At 46.3% G+C, this 16988-nt stretch overlaps 4 protein-coding genes across 5 annotated transcripts; 2 read left to right on the top strand and 2 right to left on the bottom strand.

The window, feature by feature from the left end:
* On the top strand, window positions 1-555 carry TNFAIP8L2 (TNF alpha induced protein 8 like 2). Its single transcript, XM_063107032.1, has one exon. The coding sequence runs from the start codon at window positions 1-3 to the stop codon at window positions 553-555; it is 555 nt and encodes a 184-aa protein (XP_062963102.1).
* Window positions 556-1309: 754 nt separating this feature from the next.
* On the bottom strand, window positions 1310-8594 carry LYSMD1 (LysM domain containing 1). The gene is made up of 3 exons (XM_063104059.1): window positions 8290-8594; window positions 2956-3320; window positions 1310-2545 (listed from the first exon to the last, which is right to left on the bottom strand). The coding sequence occupies exons 1-3, from the start codon at window positions 8467-8469 to the stop codon at window positions 2407-2409; spliced, it is 684 nt and encodes a 227-aa protein (XP_062960129.1). The 5' UTR covers window positions 8470-8594; the 3' UTR covers window positions 1310-2406.
* Window positions 8595-9144: 550 nt separating this feature from the next.
* SCNM1 (sodium channel modifier 1) lies at window positions 9145-12472 on the top strand. The gene is made up of 7 exons (XM_063104058.1): window positions 9145-9464; window positions 9722-9792; window positions 10037-10125; window positions 10424-10521; window positions 10634-10722; window positions 11137-11331; window positions 11471-12472. The coding sequence occupies exons 1-7, from the start codon at window positions 9414-9416 to the stop codon at window positions 11568-11570; spliced, it is 693 nt and encodes a 230-aa protein (XP_062960128.1). The 5' UTR covers window positions 9145-9413; the 3' UTR covers window positions 11571-12472.
* On the bottom strand, window positions 12150-16873 carry TMOD4 (tropomodulin 4). Of its 2 annotated transcripts, none has more exons than XM_063104057.1 (10): window positions 16739-16873; window positions 15535-15699; window positions 15171-15327; window positions 14738-14854; window positions 14137-14226; window positions 13825-13955; window positions 13626-13733; window positions 13089-13232; window positions 12684-12828; window positions 12150-12269 (listed from the first exon to the last, which is right to left on the bottom strand). In XM_063104057.1, the coding sequence occupies exons 2-10, from the start codon at window positions 15655-15657 to the stop codon at window positions 12247-12249; spliced, it is 1038 nt and encodes a 345-aa protein (XP_062960127.1). In that variant the 5' UTR covers window positions 15658-15699; window positions 16739-16873; the 3' UTR covers window positions 12150-12246. The 2 variants fall into 2 exon arrangements, with proteins under 2 accessions (XP_062960127.1, XP_062960126.1); XM_063104056.1 differs by having other exon boundaries at window positions 16711-16873.
* Between the last annotated feature and the right edge of the window lie 115 nt (window positions 16874-16988).

Below are 16988 nucleotides of genomic sequence, written 5' to 3' on the forward strand. Positions count from 1 at the left end.
ATGGAGTCCTTCAGCTCAAAGAGTCTAGCACTGCAAGCAGAGAAGAAGCTACTGAGTAAGATGGCGGGTCGGTCTGTGGCTCATCTCTTCATCGATGAGACAAGCAGCGAGGTGCTCGATGAGCTCTACCGTGTGTCCAAAGAGTACACGCACAGCCGTCCCCAGGCACAAAGAGTTATCAAGGACCTAATCAAGGTTGCTGTCAAGGTGGCTGTGTTGCACCGCAGTGGCTGCTTTGGCCCCAGTGAGCTGGCCTTGGCCACCCGCTTTCGCCAGAAGCTGCGGCAGGGCGCCATGACTGCACTTAGCTTTGGCGAGGTGGATTTCACCTTCGAGGCTGCTGTGCTGGCTGGCCTGCTGACTGAGTGCAGGGATGTGCTGCTAGAGCTGGTGGAGCACCACCTTACGCCCAAGTCACATGGCCGCATCCGTCACGTGTTCGATCACTTCTCTGACCCAGGCCTGCTCACCGCCCTCTATGGGCCTGACTTCACTCAGCACCTTGGCAAGATCTGTGATGGGCTCAGGAAGCTGTTGGATGAGGGGAAGCTCTGAGAGCCCTGAACCTAGCACATTCACTTTGAAAAGGAAATTTTCTTTTTCTTTGACTGAGAAAAAGAATTTCTTCGACATTTTCTTCGACTGAGAAAACCACAGACAACGGGCTTTTCTTTTCTTTTTTTTTTTAAAAGATGACTGGTAAGGAGATCTTAACCCATGACCTGGTGTTTTCAGCACCACACTCTCTGAAGGGAGCTAACCGGCCATCCCTATATAGGGATCTGAACCCGTGGCCTTGGTGTTATCAGCACCACACTCTCCCAAGTGAGCCATGGGCGGGCTCTGACAATGGGCTTTTCTAACCCTGATCATCTGCACTAATGCTTTTCAGTCTTCAGGCTTCATTCTTTCCAAAGAGTGCTTTTGACTCTGAGACCACCCCACCCCCAAACTGCTGGTGGAGAATGAGCAATGCTGAGGGGTAAGGCCTCTCTCCCACTCCAGCCTCGGGACAGGAAATAGCAGCCTGAAAAAGTCGAAGTGAAACTTGGACCTCTATTTCTCCTGTAAGGGACATCTGAAACAGGGAAGCCCCCACCCCTATGAGCAAAGGGAAGGGGGCCACAACCCATATAACCCCTCTCAGGACACTAAAGACAGAAGGGGCGAAGGTGGCCCTTAGAGACAACCTAGACCTCCAGCTCTAGGCAGAGCTTGGACAGATACCATAGACTCTGTTCCAGAGTGCAGGAAGAAGGAGATAGGGCAGGGGATATTCTCATGGGGGAAATAAAACTACTAAAACATGCACAGGGCTCAATGTTTAATCTCTCCAGCTTCTTAGACCTTATGATCATCACAGAGGCAAGAAGGTGTATAAACACTACTTATCTCACCTCTCACCACTTCCATACAGGAGACTGAGGCATATTTCCAGTATCATGGAGGTTCCCTTGCCTACTTCTTCTGTTTAAGAGACAAACAAACAAAAAAACTGTACCATAGATCAGTGCTACAAATTGCAAATAAATATACAGTAAGGAGCAAGGCATACATAGATAGGCTCTGGTGGGGAGAGAGTACAGCAGAGTTGTGAGAACAACTGTCCTCCTCTTCAAACTCCCAAGGCAATCCTTCCATCCCTTAGCCCCACCACAGGCTGAGCAGAGGAACAGGTTAGAAGGGTGAACTGGTAGAATGGAGAGTTCAGGTCCCTACATTGCTGCTTTTTCTCAGAGCAAGAGTTGTCCAAAAGTTATAAGGAATTGTTTAGTAAAGACTGAGCCCAAATCATTTACTCTGAGATTGGAGAAAAGGCCTGGCACAGTCTACCATTCTCTGCAGTGGGGCTAAATCGCTAATTGCTCCATCCTCAATAACATGCTTGGCTAAGGAGGTGGGGATGGTGGGGAACCAGCAGTTACTGGCTCACTTTTCCTGGGTTCGCCTCAACTCAGGGCTATAGAAATCCCATTTTTCAACTAAGAGTGAGAAGAATAAGATACAGCAAATAAATATTATTTCAATATATATAGCACCAAATGAATTAGGTAATGTAGTTGGGGATGAGGAGGAAGTTGAGGAGGAGTTCCTGCTTCCCTGCTCTAAGCCCAGGAAATGGTGAAAGGGATAGTAAAGGCAGCAGGGATGTAAAAATAGCCTTTTGAATCTAAAAGACAACTCTGGATTCAGCCCAAGAACTGGGAAGGGGTCTAGGCTCCATCCCCTACTCTTGCCAATAAAACTGCCCCAGGCCACAGAATTCTTGATGGACAAGGAGGCTGGGGAAGATGGCTGGAGTACAGGTAGGCAGGCTGGGAAACCATGTTCTTGAGCCTCACCTCAGGCTCCTCTCCCCCTCATGTTGTTCTTCAACATTTTACTTCTTAATCAGTCCTGGAGATATCAGAGTTTGAAGATTTCATCCTCTTGGTCCCGTAGTGTCCGGGTTCGAGAGGTCCGGGTCAGCGGCACAGGACCTAGGACTGCTCGTTGCTGCATCCGAGGGGAGCTCAGGTGGAGACCTGCATCCTCCCCAGGTACCCTGCAGGTGAAGAAAGGGGGGGAAGAGTAACAGAGCAAGTGGAGAGCTTGAGAAAGGTCCAAGCAAAGAGGTACGTGGGAAACTGTCCACTCCTAATATATGAGCTAGTTGCTCTAAGCCAGAGCTTCAGTACCCTCTGGATAAATCCTAACCCTAAGGCTCCTTTACGGATCATCAGGGCAGTAAGAACAGTCAACTGTTTTACTCCAGTGAGAACACAAAACCCAGTTTCCCACTGCCTCTACCTATTCCAGCAGCCATTGGCTCTGCTCATTGTCTTAGGGCCACCTTGGGGAAAGGTATCACCTTGCTTCTGCTGGCATTGTGGCTACTTACTTGTGTTTGTGGTTAGGTAACACTGGAAGAACAGAAGAGTCTATGGAGGTTATAAGGAATCATTAAAAACTCACCCGATTTCCCCTTTTTTCAGCTTCTGGGCAGCAGCCTTCTTTGACAAGCTGATCTGTGAATCAAGCTTCTTAAGAAAATCAGAGGCAGAGAGGTCATGGATGGGAGTGGAGGGTTCCTGGCCAGGCGTGGGGAGTACTTCACCATTGGCACGTCCTGAACCTGTCTCTTGTTTCTTCCTCTCAGCTGACTGTGGCCAAGCTTCATCCTTACTTGGGTGTACCTCTTCCTCTCCATCTTTCTCTTCCTCAGAATCCAAACCATTGAACAGGTCTCTGGGCTCTGTCAGGATGGGGATGTAGAGGGTTTTCTTCAGGAAGATGGAGTCATTAGTATAAAGGCGGTTTGCACGCTTAATCTGTTCCATCTTTTAAAAAAAAGTCACCAAAATTAATGACAGTAATAATGATCAATCTTACATAGCATCTCAAGCTTTTTTTTTTTTTTTTTTTTTTTTAAGATGACCGGTAAGGGGATCTTAACCCTTGACTTGGTGTTGTCAGCACCACACTCTCCCAAGTGAGTTAACTGGCCATCCCTATACAGGGATCTGAACCCGTGTCCTTGGTGTTATCAGCACCACACTCTCCCAAGTGAGCCATGGGCTGGCCCTTAATATAAATATTTTAATGAAAAATAACTATATTTTCCAAAACAAAACAAAAAAATGTAGTGAGAAAAAAGGCATTGTTCTATATTTTTGCAAATCACTTTAAGTTTGACTTAACAGAAGACAACAGGATTGTTGTATCTGCCTCTACACTCAATCTGTTGCAATATCACACATCATGTAGCCTCTGGAAAACACTGTATACTCATGAGAAAATGAGAATGAAAAAAGCAATACCATATTTTTATTATTACAATGAAAATAGTTTTGACTTTGCGGACCCCTGAAGAGTCTCATGGATCCACAGGGGGTCCCTGGACCACACTTTGAGAACCACTGTTAAAGATAAAGGAACTGAGGGGCTGGCGAGTTAGCTCAATTGGTTAGAGTGTGGTTTTATAACACCAAAGTCAAGGATTTGGATCCCAGTACCATCCAGCTGCCAAAAAAAAAAAAAAGATGAAGAAAGATCTGAGGCTAAGATACTTGCCTAAGATTATCTAGCAAGCTACTAACAAAGATAGAACTAGAATCCTGGGCCTTTTTACTCCTTCTGGGAATGCTTTTTACACTGTAATATTAATAATTTCATCAATCAAATATTTATTTTGTACCTATTTATTCATCATTGAACATAGTAACTGGCATCACCATCTATCTACCTGAACTCCCAAGGTAGAAATATCAATGTCATCCTTAACCCATACTTTTCTTTCATCACCTGTACCAAACCAATCAACAAAAGTGCTTCAAAAATCTCACAATTGGTCTCATTTTCATGCCATTGCCTTAGAACAGACACATAATATTTTTCATTTGGGTTACTGTAATAGTTTAACTTGTCTTCCTCTCTCCATTTTTTTTTTTTTTTTCCTTTTGGCTGGCTGATACAGGGATCAAACCATGGGACTCGGTGTTATCAGTACTGTGCTCTAACCAACTGAGCTAACCATCCAGCCCTTCTCTATTTCTCCTCAATCCCCTCTTGACATCTATCTTCCTAAAAAAATAAGTTGGATTAACCCACTACTCTGCTTATAAACTTCTTATGGCTCCTCATCGGCTAAGAGATAAAATCCAAAGTAGCATTCAAGGGCTTTCTCAATGTAGCCTTCATATTAAATGTCTAGTAGCCTCATCTCTTTTCTTCTGCCACCTACATGAGTACATTTTGCTATCCTGAACCTTTCTTTTTTTTTTGAACATTCCATGACCTCTCACACTTCTGTGTCATTATTCACTCCGTTCCTTCTATCTGAAATGCCTCCCCACTATCAACTTCTCTGCTTGGAAAACTTCTGCTCCTCAGCTATCACTCCCTTTGTGTTACCTTCTTCAGGGCTACCAATGCATACTTGGGAAACACTGCCATAATACATACCCTATTATATTGTTATTCATCTCTTTGAATATTTGTCTTGCCTAAACCCTGTGAGTCCTTTAAGGGCAGGGATGGTGACTTGCTGTTTCTGTATCCCCAAGGCTCTCCTTAGCATCTCACAGAGCTTGGCACATGGCAGGGGCTCATTAATGCTTTATGAATAAATAAACTAGATAATAAAATATAGAAACTACAGATATAGCATATTACTATTTTATTATCAGAAGCCAGAGAGCCAGTTTTACTAAAAATTCATCCCATATTGGCACCAGTTTGGAAAATCTTATTTCTTATATCTGTCAAATACTAAAGCTCTTTCTACCCTGGGGAAAAACTATTATAATAAATTTATACGATAAAACAATACAGTCTTATATTATAATGTGTTTAAAAGTAAAACTGGATTAATCTGAACAATTAAAAAAGTTAAAACTGTCTTGTGCTTTTGTACTGTTACTTTGTCAAATGCTTTGATGATATTAATTTTACCTTGCCTAGATAATATCCTAAGTCCCTTCCAGTTCCAAGACGCTATGAATTAATTTGTGAACTTTCTGTTGCTTTTATTATTGCCCAGAGGGGTCCTAGGCTATCGAGACACAGTCTTTAACACGGTCAAGGGTTCAGATCCTGGTACTTGCCAGCCACCAAAGGGGGGAAAAAAAGACAGTCTTTAAGAGCTAGAAAGGTCCTCAGAATCTAGTTAGTGTAACAGAACAATTAAAAGTGAGAGTTTAGAATGATACAATCTGGTCTGAATCCTGGCTATACCAATTACACTAGTTGCGTGATCAATGGCAAGTTATTTTACCACCCTAAGCCTCAGTTTCCTTAACTTTAAATGGGAATAATTAAACCTACCTCCTAGTCTTAAGAAGATAATATGAAATAATACATGTATTATTGGCACATCCTAAGTGTTCCTTAAATGATAGGTAGGTAATAACAAGTAATTACCATTATTTAATACATTTTCCTCATTTTACAAACGGTGCAGAAACTGAGGCCCCAGACAGGGGAAGTGATTCAGCTTGTAAGCAGAAGAATGGAACCAGAACCTAAAACTCTTCTTCACTGGACTATAGAGTTTTCTGGTAGAGGATCCAGAGCTGTAAGAAAGCCTCAATAAATAATTGTTGGTTCGCTGGTAGCCCAGCTCTCTTCTTACAGGTCTTCTGGGCTCCTTCTGAGAAGGTCTGGTCTGTACTTTGTTTTTGGTGGCTGGGCGGTATGCAGGTCCGAACCTGCGACCTTGGAGTTATAAGGCTGTGCTCTAACCAACTGAGCTAACCGGCTGGCCTGCCCTGTACTTTCATACCCACTTCCTTTGCTTAGGACATTCCCTCTACAGTAGTTCCCCCTTATCTGTGGTTTTGCTTTCCGTGGTTTCTGTTACCTGCAATCAACCATGGTCTGAAAATATTAAATGGAAAATTCCAGAAATAAGCAATTTGTAATTATGAGATTGTGTGCAGTGCTGAATAGTGCGATGAAACCTCCAGCTGTCCCAGTCCTTTCTGCTAGGGATATGAACCTGTAGTCCAGCGTATCCACGCTGTATATACTATTCACCCATTAATCACAGTATCAGATCGACTATCCCGGTATCCCAGTGCTTGTTTTCAAGTAACCCTTATTTTACTTAATAATGGCCCCAGAGCACAAAAGTACTGTGCATAATTTATAAATTAAACTTTATCATTGGTATGTAAGTATAGGAAAAAACACAGTACTGTATATATAAGATTCAGTACTATACATGGTTTCAGGTATCCACTTGGGGTCTTGGATCATAACCCCCACAGATAAGGGGACACTACTGTTCTTCCCCCCACCCCCAGGAGGAGGAGGAGGAGAAGAAAAAGGGGGAGGAGGAGGGGGAGGCTTCTCCACTATTTTACTTGAAACTTGAAATGTTCTTTCCTATACTACCATTCTCCATGTGTGGAAATCTTAGCAACACTTTCATTCATTCGTTCATTCAAAAATCATCTTTTAAGCTTCTATGTGCTTGAGACTATACCAAACTTTACAGATATAAAGCTGAAAAGAAATAGTTCTTACTCTTAAGGAGCATATAAGCTATTGGAAAGACAAAGATGTAAACAACTATATTACATAGGTTTGTAGAAGAGAGCACAGAGGAAGAAGCTTCTAAGTTTTTTTAAGGCCTATCATGATGCACCTTTAAAACGTGGACTGATGTCCACCCTGTCCCCTTTCAAGTAAAAATCAATCTTCTTTTCCAATTTCCCACCCTTTGTTAATATTTCTACAATCTCACTACATTCTGTCACCTACAATCATTATTTGTATCCCTGTCCATTTCTCACTGTAAATTACACAAGGAAGGCCACCATACATTTTATTATGTTTCTATATCCCAAGAGGGTTACCACAATGCTTTAAATATAGTGAGCAAAAAACTATTGGCTAAATTCAACATTTGTTTGTGTGAGATGGAACAGGATATGGGGGGAATAAACCTCATCAACTTTAGTGCAATATATATATATATATATATATATATATTTTTTTTTTTTTTTAAAGATGACTGGTAAGGGGATCTTAACCCTTGACTTGGTGTTGTCAGCACCACGCTCACCCAGTGAGCTAACCGGCCATCCCTATAAGGGATCCGAACCCGTGTCCTTGGTGTTATCAGCACCACACTCTCCTGAGTGAGCCATGGGCCGGCCCTAGTGCAATATATTTTTACAGCTATCAATCTCCCCTTTGCATGATCTGAAATACTTGGTGTAAAGGGTACCTGTTTTGCACAAAGGAGGCCACTTTACTGGAAAGAAGGGACAGCACTGAGGAGGAAACATGAACAAGAAGAGATAAGCACTTTAGGAACTTAGAACTAAAAGCCAGCTCTCCATTATTTGCTATAAATATTTAATCATTCTCAATCAAAAATGTTCTGTGCTTAAGAGAGTCAGAGAGACCTGTCTAAATTCCAACTCTGACACTCAGTTATTTCACCTTGGTCAAACTAAATTAACCAATCTAAGCCTCAGTTTCTTCATCTACAAAAAGGGAACAATAATTGTATACTTGATAGGGATGTGAGGATCAAATGGGCTAATGTATGTAAAGCTCCTAGCATAGTGTTTGGCATAATAAATAGGAATTGCTCCTCTTCATTGGGATAGTGGGACAGGATTTGTCCTAACTAGACAGTGCAACACTGAAATAGGAAAATAAAAAGATAAATGTAGAACAGACCACAACACAATTAGGAAAATTTCAGGGGAGGCTTCCTTAGAAGGGCCACTATATTCTCCTGAGGACTAAATCTCTTCTAACTGGTTGTCTGCACCCCAATCCTGGAAGACTCACCGTCACCCCATATTTGAGTGCTAGGCCAGCCAGGGTGTCTCCAGGCTCCAACTGATGTTCCAGGCGTTTTCCCCTCACTGGGGAGCAGGACGATTGAACCAGGCTACCATAAGAACGAGCCCGGCTCCCTTGAAGCAGTCCTGACCCTCCGAGGGGGTGCTGTCTAGAGGGAGAAGCCATCTCCTCACCCTGCCACAGCTGAGACTGCAACTAGGGGAGGCCTCACTAAATGACCGACAGTGACCGGCCTGAAATCTGAGAATGGATATTCCGGGGATTCCTTTCTCCTTTTATCTTCTCTCTAATATCTCTCCGCCTTCCCCGGCACTACCCCCACTCCCCGCTCCCCACTCCCCGCTCCCCACTCCCCGCTTCTCCTCCTTCCAAGCCCCTTAATCCCAAATCTGTCCCCTGAATATTCAGTCCCTACCTGGGTCTCCCCTTAGAACCCCTGAGATTTTCGACCACCCACAACTCCTCGCTACACTAACCTCTGACCATTGAACTCTAGACACTCTCAACAACACTCCTTCCTTAGTTTGCCCCCAAGTCTGGCAGCCCGGCCTCGGGGCGCCTCCACATGCCGGTTCCGCCCTGTCCCCGGGATTCCTCCGCTAGGGTCAGGAACGAATCAGGCCCACCCCAGGTGGGCTGTCGCCGCAGACGAAGCGCGTGAGTATTGAGAGAATTTGTAGTACACTTTCCACTCAGAGATCTTCAAACGCCCTCTCCGCATCAGATAGGTCACATGCTCAAATTACGGATCCACATCTAGATTGCTGTCCCTCCAGAGCGCCTCAAATTCGCCAAGAAGCAAGGGCCTGGATCCAGCTGAGCGGCAAGCTCTTTGTAAAACAAAACAAAACAAAACAAAACTTCATTTCCCAAAAGTCTCCGCGTTGAGGGGTCGCAGGGCACCACAGAAAACCCTGCCTCCCTCAGCGGCTAGAGGCGGGCTTTCCGGATCGTACAGCGCATGCGTGGAAGTGTGCTCCCGGAAGTACGGAGGCCAACCGAAAGAGACCGGAAGAAGGAAAGGAGGTGGTCCATTCTTGCTACGGTGGCCTGAAGGAACAGTGAAGCCGGCACAAGAGAATTTATCATTTCTGAGACTTACAGTCGTGATGTCTTTCAAGAGGGAAGGGGACGATTGGAGTCAACTCAATGTGCTCAAAGTAAGTGCGAGCGGAGAGGGTCTGGAGCAGCTTCAGGGAACCTTTTAAGGCTGCGAAGGAGCTTTGTTTTGTTGCTCTTGTAGGGAGCGGGAGGGAGCCAGGCGACTACAGCTGGGTAGTGACCCCTTCTTCGCCTTGTGAGCGCTGCTCTCGCCATGATCTTTATTCCATTTGACTCCTCATCCCTGTAATTTCCCTAACATGTCTCTCTCCTGTCCCGGTGATCTCTTCCGGACTTCTTCCCCTACCCGCTGCAGAAACGAAGAGTCGGCGACCTGCTGGCTAGTTACATCCCAGAGGATGAGGCGCTTATGCTACGAGACGGACGGTGAGGGCGAGGAGTGGATCGAGCCTGAAGGTTCTGCGGTTAGAGGCTCAACAAACTTTTGTTATTAAGGAGAAGATCGGGAGTATCTAGGATTCTTTAGAGGGGAGTGAGGAACGGAAGAGGTGGAGGTTGTGAGACCTGGGAGTTGGGCTTTGGAAAGGACTGCTAGGAGAGGGTGGGACCAAGGGCAGGAGCCCCCAAACTCCCTCTCCCATCAATTATCCTCTTCTCTACCCCTCTCCAGCTTTGCTTGTGCTATCTGTCCCCACCGACCTGTACTGGACACCCTGGCCATGCTGACTGCCCACCGTGCAGGCAAGAAACATCTGTGCAGTAAGTTCTGGGGGAAGACAGGGAATGGAGAACAAACCCTTGCAATCTCTGCAGACCACTCTCTCTCTCTCTCTTTTTTTTTTTTTAAAAAAGATGACCGGTAAGGGGATCTCAACCCTTGACTTGGTGTTATCAGCACCACGCTCTCCGAAGTGAGCCAACCGACCATCCCTATATAGGGATCCGAACCCTTGGCTTGCTGCTATCAGCACCACACTCTCCCAAGTGAGCCACGGGCCGGCCCCTTCTGCAGACCACTTTTGATGCGATGCTTTTCATTCTCCTTTCCCTTTCTTAGGCCTGCAGCTTTTCTATGGCAAAGAACAGCCAGGAAAGGGAATGGAGCAAAATCCACGACAGCAGAATGAATTGAGGAGGGAAGAGACCAAAGCTGAGGTAATCAGAAAGGGGGTGGGTGTGTTCCAGGACCCTGCTGCACACAGCTTTAAGGGCTTTGGCTTCATTCTAGCTCTGAAGGCTCTGACTCTGTCTCCCATCTCCGTGCCAGGCTCCTCTGCTAACCCAGACGCGACTTATCACACAGAATGCTCTGCACAGAGCTCCCCACTATAACAGTTGCTGCCGCCGAAAGTGCAGGTCTGTGGATGGGAAAGCCAGAGGTAGGGACAGGAGATAGATGGCTCTAAAATTATTGTTTTCCAAATTGTATTCTGAGGAGTACTAGTGTTCTGGAGATATTAACAGGTATTTCAGGAAAGAAAATTTTGTGATTTTTAAATAAAGTTTGGGACATGACACTTTGTAATTCCACTTGAAGAACAGTAAGAGTATATTTTAAGGGCTATACAGTCTTAAAATTTAAAAACCTTAAAAAATTTTAAGCTGGCCTTTTCAAAATTCATGATTCCAAAATCCTTTTTACGCACAATTGTTTATTAATTTATTGAGGAACACAGTTTAGGAAATACATATTGCTTTAAGGGTTTGGGAGTCATGGGCGAGTTGGCCCTTTCCTTCACTGTTTTTACACTTTGATCCTTCTCTGCCCAGACTAGAAGCCCCTGGTCCTTCTGTCTCCCATTCCCCTTTGCCACCCTCAGAGGTCGAACTCCAAGGTGGGAAGATCAGTAGGGAACCTGAGCCTGGGGCTGGCCCACAGGCCAAGGAGTCAGCAAATGTCTCAGCCTCTGCACCCATGAGCCCCACAAGAAGACGAGTCCTGGATCATTACCTCACACTTCGAAGGTGAGTATTCCAAATCACTTTCCTAATATTTTCTTTTCTTTCTGACCCTCCTTTTTTCTAACCTATTTAGTTTTTTTCTTATTGCCACTTTTTAATAAATCTTTTTCCTGACCATTTCTATTTTCTCTGGTGTTTCCAGCTCTGGATGGATTCCAGATGGACGAGGTCGATGGGTAAAAGATGAAAATGCTGAGTTTGACTCTGATGAGGAAGAACCCCCTGATCTCCCCTTGGACTGACACCCTCTTTTCCATTCAATTCACAAGTAAACTACAGTGGGTTCTGGGAGCCTAATTTTCCTCAAGCCTTGTCTCAGGATTTCAGATCAGTTCATTCTCAGCCTGGCCACTCCTTCTCTGCAATGTACACAGCTCCCCATACTTCTAACCCCTCCCCCACCTCTACCAAAATCATGCCAAGCGTCAGCTGCATGGAGCCTGGTGCCCTATTAATAAGTCTGTCAGAAAGAGGTCTTTGCCCTTCATGTTGTCTGCCTCCTTCCCCACCTCCACTCCAAGTCCTTTCACCCTTCAAGTCACATGAGGGCTGTGGGTAGGCATTGGGGCAGGGGGTGGGAGGTGCTGGCCACATCTGGAAACAGGGCTGAGGCTAAGTAACTTGTAAAAGTAGAAGATACTAAAGGCTTTGGCAGGGTTATGGGGAACACCAAGGGAGGGAGGTCCCCCGCCTCCTCCTAGTAACCTGAACCTCCCTGCCTGCTGATCCCCAGAGTATAAATAATCCCCTGATGAACTGGCAGTAACCCTTGGGGTTAACGCCAAGGTTCCCACCCCAAATCCCAAGGAAGGAGGCAGGCAGAGTGGACAGAAGGGCCTTTATTTACAGGAAAGGGGGATAGATGAGGATTTAAATATCCAGTACTCTCAGCTCTAATTGCTAAAGGGAAAGGCAGGGTTATCTCTTCTTTTGCTGGCGACCTGTAAAGGAGGAAGAGTAAACACAAGTCTTTGCTCCATCTCCTGCTTTGTGCAAAGGCACTTTTCTTCTCCTGTTCAGTTCCTTAGCCAGACTCATAAGTGGTACATCTTAGGCTATCTGACAAGCCCACCCCACATTAACAAAACAAAATAAGAAACCATGCCACAAATAAAAATACCATGCCTCTAAGCAGGTATTAGTACGTCTAGCTTCCTTTTTACCTCTCTACTGGTATGTATTGGGGCATGGGACTTTTCTGTTTTCTGATCTTTCATGGGGACTTGAATTTTTCATGTGAGTATCTCTTTGGCAGCACCCCAGACGTTTTGTCACTAAGTCTGCTTTCAGAAGGATTCACCAGTTTCTGCACTTTCTTGCCCTTTCTGCCACATTCCATGTCTGCAGTTACTCACGTAGTTCATTGTTCCGGGTCATAGCCTGGGCTGCCCGAGCTCGTGGCCCCTGCTGTGTAAAGTGGTAGCCAAAGCGGACGATGGAGGGACACTGCTCTAGCACGGTGGCCATCTCCATCTCCACTGCATCACCAGGCCACTGGCGCTGGGAGAGGGAGAAGCAAAAGCTGTCACCACCCTCTCAGGGTTGTTCACCATCCCAATCCACAGACCCCTTTGGCAGGTCAAAGAGTCTTATTTCTCCAAAGTGGGTAGAGAGAGGTGCTGACTTGGCTCCCCTCAGAGAGACAATAAAGAAGAGAATTCAAACAAGATTAAATGACATAGCTGCCCCAGTGGCTGGCTCAGGGAGGAGGCTCAGTGAGTATTAGCTAAATGCTAAGACCGGGGGAATGGAATGCTGACCTGGTTGTCTACACGGAGCTCAGTGAGTGTGGCATTTTCCCGAACTGCCTTCAGCACAGCCATGAGCCCTGTGCTGCTAATGAAGTTGGATTCGATGTTCAGGCTCTGGAGACTACGATTCTCACGCAACATGTCAGCCACTGCCTGGGTAGTAGGGACTTGGGTTAGGATTAGGGGACAGTTTCACAGATGACTGAGGAGAGAAAGAACAGGAGCAAGAAGGAAACAGCTCTTTGAGAAGAGTCCTTGAGGAGCTGTACGTGGGGCTAGAGGGAGACAGAAGTGAAGGTAGATAGTAGGGGAAAGCAAGGAGATTGTGTGCAGTGGAGTTGGGGGTGTTAGGATTGTGGCGCTTTGGCAAAGTATCTCAGGACTTCAGGGTTGTGAGCTCTAGGACTTGTGGGTAGTCTCCATGAGGGCTGCCCTAAAAAAGCATGATGGAAATAGCACCCCCTAGCACAACCCTTTATGACAGCTCTGCCAGGGGTGCATGTTAAGGTGTGGGGAGAGAGGACTTGGGATGTCAATTGGCCTTACATTGGCGATAGGGTCACCACTCCTTGTGGCCACCAGACTGAAGCTCCGGACGTAGGTATTTGTCTTCATTGCCCCACACAGCTCACTTAGCATGGGTATTGGGATGTCCTATTAGAGGTGAATAAGGGATGATGGGCTAAGAGACTCAAATGTCAGCAGTTATCTTGGTGTTATTGTTTGGAGGATAGGAGTCAAATACCTGTATATTATTGAGGTTCACCTCCTCCAGCTCCTTATCATTGCTTCGAACCCTCTTTAGTATTTCCTCGATGTTTGTGGGGTTTGGGGGCTCATCTGGCACTGGCTTATACTTGTCAGGCTGTACCACACCTGGTAGGTGAGGATAGGATGGGAACACCAACATGTGCCCCACAATCTCCTCCCATTGGTTCTCTTATCACTCATGCACCATGTCCTCTCCCAGATTCATGATTCACTCTTTGCTACCTTTTCTGACTCCAGGACTACCTGCCCAGGAGACCTGGGGAGCATGTTCCCCACACACACTCACTGCTAATGCCTTCAGTGTTGCAGATTTCTCCACTGCAGATAGCATCATAGTATTGCTTGTTGCTCATCAGTGTGTACATGCCCAGAATTGCTGGAGAGGGGAAGCAGAGGGGAAACACAATGAGAAGAAAGAGTCTGTTCCAAGCCCCCCCCCACACACACACCTTATTCTGAATCTGCTACTGTAGCATTTTTAAGGCCTGACTCCTTCCACTCTTCGGGAGAGGTTTCCCATCCTCCCTCAATCCCAGGAATTCCTTCCATAAACTTCCCAAGGCAGTGGTTTCTAAAACATTGAGATAGGGCTAAAGGAAGGTCACTAAGGAGCCCCAATAAGGTGAGGGAGTCTGCAGAGACCCCTTCCTGATATCAGTCAGAATAGTTCCACTTTTATTTGCTTTTACAATCCCTGTAAAATTGCTCTTGAGATGTTAATTTATTGAATTAAAAAAAAAATGAGTACATAAACAAACAAAATTTAAAACTACTGCCTGAGGCTTTCTCAGACATCCACATCCTGGTTCAGGGCCTTCCCCACTAGCCTCATGTAATGGCTAGGATCCCCCATCCCTGACCCTCCTCAACTTCCCACAGCTGCCCACCTGCAATATCACACATTTCAGCATCTGTGGCATTGGCCAGGGCCTCCTCCAGCTCAGGCTCCAGGGTGATCTGCTCCTGTGCTGGGATTTCCCTCTTGGGCTGAATATAGGGTTTCCCTGATGGGGAGATGAAGGTTGTTTCAGGTAGAGGTCATTTCCACCAAGATCCTGGCCTCCAGCTTCCTTTTATTTTTCCAGAAGTAGAATGCTGGGTCACCACGGAACACTGGAAAGCCTGAGTCCTCTACAAGCTCAGGATTCCTAGGTCCCCTAATCTCTCATAAGACTGAAGAATGCAAGCTGGCATGCAAGTGTCAGGGCACCTGAGTCCCTGGGCAGATAGGAGCTGGAAGGTGAGAGAGAAGCTGGAGGGTGGACATATGAGAGACAGCCATTTGGGTTCTGGGAGGCATGGATGTCAGGTTCCCCATACCCTTCTTTTCGCCTGTGAAGGGCACCAAGTCATCACGCTCTTTGACTTCTAGTGCCTGCTGCTCCAGGTACTGCAAAAGAGCCTCTCGGTCCAGTGGCCCTGTTGGGTTCTTCTTTGTCTGGTCACGTTGTCTTAGCCCAGCTGGCAGGAGCATGTTCTTAGGGATGAGTTTTGGGGAGCAAGTCAGACCTCCCCTGTGACCTGGGGTACCTCTAGGTCTCCCTAAAACATCTCCAGACACATTTTCCCTGGCCCTCTCGGGACTCCAGGCCCTGTAGGCAGCCCTGGTCTCAGCCACCCAGAGCCCTGAATCCTTCCCAAATGCCTGGGGACTGTCCCTGGTTCCCCGTGCTGGATCCCCTACCTCAGGGTCCATCTCCTGTAGCTCGCAGTCCAGCTGCTCTAGCTCCTCGGGGCTCAAGGTCCTCAGGATCTCATCTTCATCTATGTCTCTGTATTTCTCCAGTTCCTTCTGATATGATGACATGGTGGCCCCCACCCCCTCCCCACTGTGTACAATTCACAGAGCCTGAGGAGCATGAGAAAAGTGGTTGGACAAAGGAAAGATAGACATGGACACAGTAGAGACACAAAGAGACCAGCCAGGGGGCAGAACATTGAACTTGACACCTTGGAGGTTAGAAATCTAGCTGGGGATGGGATAGGGGAAAGAAAAGTTGTTTAGTTAGAATTAGAATTTTCTTCCTGCTTCCCCAGCTTCCAGCAACTCTAGCTGGGGATTCCAGGTATCCAAGCTGGCTTTGTCTTCCCACTGTGTGACAGAGAAATCCTAGCAGCACCCCTCCCCTATAACCTAACCCATCAGTGCCTCTCACCCTAGCACAGCTGCTGGAAGCCTTGCCAAAACAGCTGGCCCCATGCCCAGTTCCTATTGAAAGGGGGAGGGGTGGGCAGAGATCTTCAGGGAAATTCCTCTTCTCTTCCCCATAATCCAGCCTTTTCCCCTAAATTGGTTAAAGAAAGCAAGGAAGACTGGGGGGAAAGGGGAAAGAGCCGTTTTCTTACCCCATCCCCATTTGCTCTTTTATTGTGGAGGAGATCAACATTTCATTTTCTGTGTTTGCCGAAATTCTAAATCCTGAAGGAAAGGAAGGGTTCAGAGAAGCTAGGGGACTTCCAGGTTGGAGGAAGGGTGGTAAGCCCTCAGGAGAAGGGACTGAGTCCCCATAATTTGTCCCTGGCTTTGGATAGGAAGGTGACACCGGATGAGAAATGCCTTCTAAATGGGAATAAAGTTTCTCTTAAAACCAAGATCAAACATGCATCATCTTTTACAATATGAAAAATACACACAAGCTACACATACACACCATGCTGAATGTGAAAGATCCAGAAAGTGTGTGAGACAGTTATATTGACAATGTAAATTATACACAGTTAAGGGATAGGGCAAACAGTGGCAGAAACAACAGTGAGTGACAGAGACAGATACACTCCATATCATTCTCACAGGAGCCATTCTTCTCCTCCCATCTCCCCCCAGGCTCTCATCTACAAGCCCCCTGCCTTCCCAACCTACCAGTCCTTGTAGCTATCTCCCTTCTCACCTCCCCTCTGTCAGTCGGTCTGTCTGCTGTTCTACTGGAGCACGGCCCCAGCAGCAGGAGGAGCTCAGTGCCGGGGGAGAGGGTGGGGGAACAGTGAGCTCAGCATTTTATTATTTTAGCTCTGGCCAGGTCGGGGGTAGTGGGAGATCACATATACACAGCCCCCATACCCTGCCCAGCCCTGAGAGCCTCTAGTGGCCATTAACAGCCATGGCACATCCTCCCCTTCTCTTCATACAAGTTCAAGTCC

The sequence above is a fragment of the Cynocephalus volans genome, chromosome 8 (assembly GCF_027409185.1).
Source record: "Cynocephalus volans isolate mCynVol1 chromosome 8, mCynVol1.pri, whole genome shotgun sequence".
In the NCBI taxonomy this organism is placed as follows: Eukaryota; Metazoa; Chordata; class Mammalia; order Dermoptera; family Cynocephalidae; genus Cynocephalus; species Cynocephalus volans.

Excerpts from the sequence above, each read along its gene's own strand:
- TNFAIP8L2 (XM_063107032.1), top strand. The coding sequence starts at position 1 with ATGGAGTCCTTCAGCTCAAAGAGTCTAGCACTGCAAGCAGAGAAGAAG.
- LYSMD1 (XM_063104059.1), bottom strand. The coding sequence starts at position 8,469 with ATGGCTTCTCCCTCTAGACAGCACCCCCTCGGAGGGTCAGGACTGCTT. Across the intron at positions 3,321-8,289 it reads CACTCAAATATGGGGTGACG|ATGGAACAGATTAAGCGTGC; the intron begins GTGAGTCTTCCA and ends TTTTTTTAAAAG. Across the intron at positions 2,546-2,955 it reads CTGAAAAAAGGGGAAATCGG|GGTACCTGGGGAGGATGCAG; the intron begins GTGAGTTTTTAA and ends CTTCACCTGCAG.
- SCNM1 (XM_063104058.1), top strand. The coding sequence starts at position 9,414 with ATGTCTTTCAAGAGGGAAGGGGACGATTGGAGTCAACTCAATGTGCTC. Across the intron at positions 10,126-10,423 it reads AGGCAAGAAACATCTGTGCA|GCCTGCAGCTTTTCTATGGC; the intron begins GTAAGTTCTGGG and ends TCCCTTTCTTAG. Across the intron at positions 10,723-11,136 it reads TGCTGCCGCCGAAAGTGCAG|ACTAGAAGCCCCTGGTCCTT; the intron begins GTCTGTGGATGG and ends TTCTCTGCCCAG.
- TMOD4 (XM_063104057.1), bottom strand. The coding sequence starts at position 15,657 with ATGTCATCATATCAGAAGGAACTGGAGAAATACAGAGACATAGATGAA. Across the intron at positions 14,227-14,737 it reads TGAAATGTGTGATATTGCAG|CAATTCTGGGCATGTACACA; the intron begins GTGGGCAGCTGT and ends TCCCCTCTCCAG. Across the intron at positions 12,270-12,683 it reads GACCCGGAACAATGAACTAC|GTCGCCAGCAAAAGAAGAGA; the intron begins GTGAGTAACTGC and ends CCTCCTTTACAG.